Here is a 7607-nt window from a genome sequence, read left to right as displayed (position 1 = left end):
TCGTCACTGTTAAATCCTGCCAACCAGCCAGTACCAACAGAAAGGAAAAACTTTGGAATTGAGAACAAGGTCAAAGTATTATTCGTTGAGAAACAAATTCATCCAGCCAGCGCGTACCAGCGTTAGAAAAGCAGTTTCATATCTCACTGCTGAAAGAACAGATTACCAAGATTTACAAGTTGAAATGAGACAAATTACTATCAAAGAATTTACATACTACTAACCCTTTTTATGATAAAATTTTACTATTATGTTCATTATTTTCAAACGTCCATACAAAACAGCATTAAGAGAAAAATCATTCAGAATCCAGAGTTATTTTCAAATAAGTGAGAAATTAACTCTGTTCAACATGCACCAATTTCAGATTTTGCAATTGAAATCATGTCAATGTCTAAAGAATATAATGACATAACCTTAAAGAGTGGAAATTTAATTATTCAAGTGGCCATGAAAGTTGTTTAATTAAAATTTTGTTACAATCATATCACTCATTCATAATTAAGAAAGAAAAAAAAACTGACATTTGATGAGATATAGTATAATAAGAGTTTTAATATTTAATATTTATATATATTATAAATTTAATATAAATATAAATTATTTAATAAATTTATTTTTTATATTTAAAAGTTATATTAATTTAACCTTTATTATTCTCTCAAATTATTTAATTTTCGTTGTTTAGTATTATCCCTTGATAATTGATTAAATATCAAACTATATATAAAAAGATATCTAAACTTAAAAAATATTAAAAGTGAAAAAATCAGTTTTAAAAAAATACTATTAAATCAATATAAATATTTGATATAACCTGTCTAACTTAAAAAATAAAAATATATAATTATACTCTTCAGCTTTCCAACGTTAACAAAATGCCTCCATAACTATATTTTGTCACAATAAAGAGTCGTTTGGTTCATATAAGATAAGATTATATATAGAAATAAGATTATTAGAATATTATATTATTTAACATATTACTGAGAATATTATATTATTTTGTTTGATCTATTTGGTATGAATATAAGATTACAGTGTTTGGTTAAAGAAATATAAGATAAGAAAATATATATTCTACTAAATTGTCTTTGAGATATATTTTCTTTTTAACAAGTTAAATTCTTAATATTAAAGTCAAAAAAATTTACATCAAAGTTCATAAAAAATATTATTTTTTAATAAAATTTATTCACAAAAAACTTAATATTTTTTTATTTCTTTCAAAGTACATAAACATACAAACACCAATATAATTATATGTTTATTTTTAGATACAAAGATATTGAGAGATGTACATACTTACACGGTTATGAGTATGTGTTAATTGCTACACTTTTTTATTTTATTCATGCTACACGTATGAGTTATACAACGAAATATCATATCAAATTATTTGACAAAATTAATAGAAAACATAAAAAATATAATATAGAAAACTTTTATAAAAATTAATCTTAAAAAATAAACGTAATAAAATACATAAAAATTAAAACTTGAGTCAAAAGTACACATAATAAATAATCAAAATAAAGTTAAAATTTGATGTATTTTTATTTTACTTTTTATTTTATATGGATTATATTATTTTATTAAGTATTAAAAATTTGAAACCGTTAAAAAAGATAAAATAGATTTATAATCATTTAATTATATACAAAAAGAATGATAAGTTTGAAATAACTATATTATTTCAGGACTATTATTATCTTAAGGGAAGAGAACTATCTATAATCAAGAAAAGAAAAATAATAACATTCTCCGAAAAAGATTAAAAAATTACTACTGTAGATAATACTTCATTGTCTATGAGAGGGAATGCTCTTAGATCAAACATGAGTATGTGATTACAAAAAAAGATTATTCCCCTTATAATGATATTTTCCGTGAACCAAATACGCTTAATTTATATCCTAAAATTTTAATGTATTTATTTAATTTGTAAAAAACAATACATTAAATATTTGTTTTTAATGAAATTTTAACCAGTGATACAGGTAAATAAGTTAAGCAAGCCCTCTAAACAAAAGTGATTTACTGGCAGTCATTGTTAGACTATAGTGAAAGTGCAAAACCCTGGATAAATAGATAGAATATAGTATAAGAAACCTGTTGCCTATGCATAATCCCAGAAGCCTAAGTAACTGGAGCAGCGGGTTACGATGAAGAAGGGAGTTCAACTTGTTAAGAGACTGTCTCCATCTGTGTCCACCATATTCAATTTCAATGCTTCCACTCATTATCTACCTAGCAGCTCGCCTTGGTGGTCTGCCTCTCAACATCGCGGCGTCAAAGTTAACGCCATCCATGTAAATCACAGTTACCTTTTCGCGAACTTCAATTAGATCTCCATCTCCATCTTCATGCTTCACTCTTTGAATTTCTCTTTTTTGCTTTCTCCAGTATTGTTTCGCATGTTCTATGCAATTTCGCTTTATGACTTTCATTTTGCAGCAGAAGATTTTAGTTTTTTTGTCTTTAACCGGAAGAGAAGGGAGATTTTTTTTTTTAATTTTTGTTTTGATTTTGTTTATCTAAAAGTTTTTCTTTGTGAATTGTGATTACTCCTACTCGTACTGCAGCTAAGGCCAGGGAATGTAATTGAAAAATCAGGTTAGCTTTTAACGTAATGATCCAAATTTTTTTTATTTTCATCTTATTTTGAATATACTAACTGATGCTGCTTTTATTCTACGAATGCCTCAGGACGAGTCTACCAGGTACTTGTTCGCATTCTGTGCCCTTAAAGATTTGTTTTTTATGTTTCCTTTCATAAGAGGAAGTCCAAGGGGGAGAGGGGATTTGAATGTTGGACCTAATCTCTCGTCGAGAGGCATAATAATGGTTATTTCTTGGATGTTGCTTTAAGATTTGTTTTTAGGTTACTCTGTGGCTTGACATTTGTTATATAACTTGTTTGTAGATAGTAGAATCAGAGCATAAGCAGCGAGGAAGAGGAGGTGCATTGATGCAGGTTAGCTTATTTAGTTATATGATTTTTTCAGTCCGTGGGTACTTATTATCAGAATATTAGTTGCTTTTTTCTTTCACCTATTTTCGCATTGCTTAGTTACCCTGTTTTAGTGACAACATATATAATGAAAGGAGCAAGTAGAAAAATTGCCGAAACTCAACAAAAATTAAGAGACCAAAGTATAATATATTAATAATAAAATTGTGCAAATGTATGATTGGTGTACCTTTTTTGTATAAAATTTTTGTTTGATTATTTTCTAAAGATTCATATTGTCAATCTCTCTTTTTCTTTTTTCTTTTCACAAAAAAGTACAGATGGAGCTTCGTGATGTTGACAACGGAAACAAAGTAAGTTTCCGGTTTGGCCCTGAAGAGCCTGTTGAAAGTATGCATCATAACTTATTGCATTATTTACCCAGTTGGCTTAATTTTAAGGACTTTTGGGATATGGTTCTGGTATTGCATTTAGCTTCGCATTTAGATGCGACTTAAGGTTATTATTTGTCTGTGTTAGATTAATGCCTTATTATTTGATGCAGGAGTGTTTGTTGAGGAGAAGTCTTTCACATGTTTGTACACAGAAAATAATACTGCGTTTCTGATTGAGTGAGTATAATTTGTTTTTGCCATCATTTTTAAGACTTCCAGAAAGTATATTACTTTTAAACTGAAGGAAAATTTCTGCAAAATTAATGAGTTCTATTTCTTTTGTATTGTTTTTCAGGCCTGAGACATTTGACCAACTGCAAGTGCCATTGGACTTATTTGGCAAGTCTGCTGCTTACCTAAAAGGTCGATAAAATTAAGAATGGTTTGTTCACTGGTTGTGTACTTGGTCCGCTGGAAGTAGTTTTAGTTTACCTTCTATGACTAGTTTTAGCATGCATCCTAAACACCTTTGGAGTCTGTTACCTGTGTGCTCCACTTGCTGAAAGCATTAAGCCTTAGTGTTTCATATATTTTCCTTATTTTCCTAAAGTATGGTTGTGGATTTCTTTCGTTCCCCTCTACTGTTGATAGATAGTACTTTTCTTTTATTTTATGATCCGTTGGTTGTTAGCTTCCAGGATTTAACTTGTATCGTCTCACTAAATATTATTTCATTCATAACAGAGGAAATGAAAGTTAGACTACAGTTATATGATGGAAGACCATTGACTGCAGCAGTTCCAAAACGAGTGACATGTACTATTAAGGAGACACAAACTCCAATGAAGGGGGTTTCAGCGACCCCTCGGTATGTGTTTTGATATGTTAATGCTCATTTGTCCTTAGCTATATTACTATCTGTCAATTTGTTAACCCGTTTATACCTACATCCTTTGAAAAATGATTCTTCATTATTCTTGCCTGAACTTGTTCCAGAATATTATTGACATAATATTCAAACACTTATGCTAGCTATACCTACATGATTTATCTTGTTCACATGTATTATAAAGGACCAGTGGAATTTTATTTTACTTGCATGTTATGAGCCTTTTTTTTCCTTCAACTTAATACATTTATGAGTTATGACTATTCTATTAGTTGGATTATGATGAAAACCAAATTCATAGTTTTGGAATGATTTTAAATGAATTTGCTTTTTAGCAGGGGACCTTAAAAGCTTCAAATTCATTTGCACCTAAAAGATTCTAGCGTCCAACCAAGTTTTCCTTTATTTCTTTGCAACGCTTACTCTCTATCTATTGATGTGAAGAGATAGCAGTTGTCGTAGTAGATTTATGCAAATAAATTTATTTTCAACAACAGCTCTAACAATCTCTCTCTTGCTCTCAAAGGCATTTATAGTTTGATTTTTTTTCCTCAACCCAAACGGTATTTGCATTTGAAAGTTGCAACCTTACTCGTTCATAGAATTTTCATGGTTGAGTATGATAATATTGTTACTCATCATTTTCTTTTTGTATTTTTTTTCACCTTGTTTTACTTCATTGTGAAATTAGTAAATGATTGCTTGTGATCATTCAAAATGTAACGTCACTGCATTTTGACATCATAGTAAGTTTTGTTAAAATGGCAATAATCTCTGCCAAAGAATGCCACTTGCCGTACCTCTTGTAGACTTTTGGACTTCAATATTTTGTCTTTATACTTCTCAATGATGCAGGTATAAAAAAGCTTTGCTGGACAATGGCCTTAGTGTTCAAGTAAGTCAGACATGCAGTTGTTTTCTGTGTTAGTTGTTTTCAAGTAAGATTTGAAAAAGAAGTAAGATCCCACAAAGTAACCTTAATAATCTAAAATAGCTTAGATGTTTGCAAAGATTTAAATCTAACCTATAAAATATGTATAACAAGGTCCTAAAAACTTAATGTCTTAATCCCTCAAAGTGTTCACTAGGGGTGCTTATCGAGAGAGTCGATCGCGAGTTAGACAGTGCTCGACTTGTGCTCGTTAAAAAATTTTGTTGCTCGACCCGACTTGTTGCTTGTTAAGCTCGTTAAATTTTTGCTCGACTCGTGCTCATTAAAAGAACTTGTTGCTCGACTCATTGCTCGTTAAGCTCACCGAAATTTTTACCTTATTTTCTTAATTATAGGTAAAATCTACTAATACTATACAAAGCTTAATATAAACATAAATTAATAAATTTAACAAAAAAATGTCAAAAGAGTGTATGAAACAATTTCAAAGTCTAAACTCCAAAGTAACAATCCACAAATATATTAAAATAATAAATATGGTTTGATTTTTGAGTGTAGTAAAATACTAATTAATAATTTAGTATTTTTTTTATTGTTTATTAGAAAATTAATAGATTAGTAGTTTATCATATTTTCTATTATCTATTAGTAAATTAGTATTTTTTTAATGAAACAATTTTTTTAAGTTAACTACTGAAAAAATTATATAATAAAATTAACGAGTTGCTGGCGAACTTATCGAGCCGAGTTGGACTTTGCTCAAATCAACTCGTTAAGGTCTCTAGTCGAGTCATCCCGAGTCAAGTTTTTATCGAGATTTGACTGAGTCGAGTTCGAGCTGCTCAACTCATTAAGCACCCCTAGTGTTCACTTCTCGGTTTTAACTGAACTAACCGATCGAACTGAATTAATTCGGATAAAACGGTATGTCATTGAATTAGTTCGGTTCGGGAAGCGGTTAATTTTTTTCAATATTCGGTTAATGGTTAATTCAATTCAAAATCGGTTAATTAACTGAAAATATTAAATATTTTTTTTGAAAGACGAGGCTTCGTTAACCCCCCATAATCGACATTAAATATATTATATTATATATATATTAAATACATATTTTAAGCTAAAATCCATTAGAACTAAGGCCTAATTATTTTTTAACCACATTAGACCCATTAAATTTTAATCCAAATAAAAAAAAATACCTCAATTAAGCTCAAATTAGTCTAACTAAAATAAATTATAAAAAGTCCGTTAATTCGGTTACCGACCGAATTAACCGAACAAAGTTTGGTTCGCTTAATATTTTTTAAAAAAAGTTGGGTTCAGTTAATGGAAATTTGGTTTGGTCAGTGGTTGAATTAACCGTTTGAACACCCTATCAATTGAGATATTTCCATCTTCCATCACGTGGACAATATGCATAGATGTTATTGCTTAATTGTTGTAGAGCAGGTAGTGACAAGCTTTCTTCAACCTTGTGCTTATAGGATTCTATGGTGCTCTGACATGCCATTTTATCGATTTTGTTAATGTAAAAATATAGTGACCCATTCCCAATTCCAACTTCCTCAGGTACCACCCTATCTTGATACAGGTGAAGAAATAATTATCAATACTGAAGATGATTCTTACCTTGGCAGGTAAATTTCACTACACTATTTCTCCTATAATAAATTACATCACCTACTTTCTTTGAATCTCATATTTGAGGCTCTTTGTGGACACTTGGTTGCTTTTAGAGAACATTTTGCTATTTTCATTGAAGGGTGAAACATTTTGTATGTCAGGAATGTTTTATCTGCTTGCTTCTGGCCTTTAACTTTTTTTCCCCTTTCTGTTTTTCAGGGCGAACTAATACATTTTCAGGGGAAGGTTTTGAAATTGGCGGTGTGCTTTAGTCTAGCAACCCGTATTTATTCCAGATTTTTTATTTTTATCTGAAATTTCGTTGGCCTCTATGAAGTTATGCTTCAGACCGCAGGAAGAGCATTTTTTTTATCTTAAAGAATTAAATCAATGAAAAGTATATTTTGGAGAATATTTCAAAATGTTTTTCTAGGAAAATCCTACAGAAGTTGTCAAATGTGTCGTATTGGATAACTTAGTTGAACCAAAACGTCTTTTATGCACATTATTGTCACCAACATGCTTCTAGTCTTTTGTTGAACTAGCATATTTCCCTCTCCCTGTTTCCGCTTTCGAAATATCCTTAATTTAAAAATGAAGCGGCATGGCTAGGATCACAAGCGACATCTGATTCTCTTCTAAAAAAAAGAAGAGGAGGAAAACGTCTTTGATTACAAACACTTGATAGTTAGTACTACTATTAATAGAAACACCCTTTAATATTATATATATATATATACTTATTTTATAAATTAATATATGGAAAATGAATGTCTCCTTTACTGTGATAGTAAGACATTTGAGGGCTTGTCATAATTCTCTCGTGAACTTCTCTGATGTGGAAACGTGTACAGA

The 7607-nt window shown here is 29.8% G+C and overlaps 1 protein-coding gene across 1 annotated transcript; it reads left to right on the top strand.

Annotated features, from left to right (window-relative positions):
- The first annotated feature begins 2068 nt into the window (after positions 1–2068).
- On the top strand, positions 2069–6983 carry LOC120196292 (elongation factor P-like). The gene is made up of 11 exons (XM_039198127.1): positions 2069–2312; positions 2586–2616; positions 2710–2723; positions 2927–2977; positions 3295–3364; positions 3519–3585; positions 3704–3771; positions 4093–4216; positions 5093–5132; positions 6699–6766; positions 6972–6983. The coding sequence occupies exons 1-11, from the start codon at positions 2166–2168 to the stop codon at positions 6979–6981; spliced, it is 690 nt and encodes a 229-aa protein (XP_039054058.1). The 5' UTR covers positions 2069–2165; the 3' UTR covers positions 6982–6983.
- The last annotated feature ends 624 nt before the right edge of the window (positions 6984–7607 follow it).

Source organism: Hibiscus syriacus, unplaced genomic scaffold, assembly GCF_006381635.1.
Source record: "Hibiscus syriacus cultivar Baekdansim isolate YM2019G1 unplaced genomic scaffold, ASM638163v2 tig00117032_pilon, whole genome shotgun sequence".
NCBI classification, from domain to species: Eukaryota; Viridiplantae; Streptophyta; class Magnoliopsida; order Malvales; family Malvaceae; genus Hibiscus; species Hibiscus syriacus.
The sequence above is the reverse complement of the archived record's forward strand: the minus strand, read 5'-3'. Positions and strand labels throughout refer to the sequence as shown.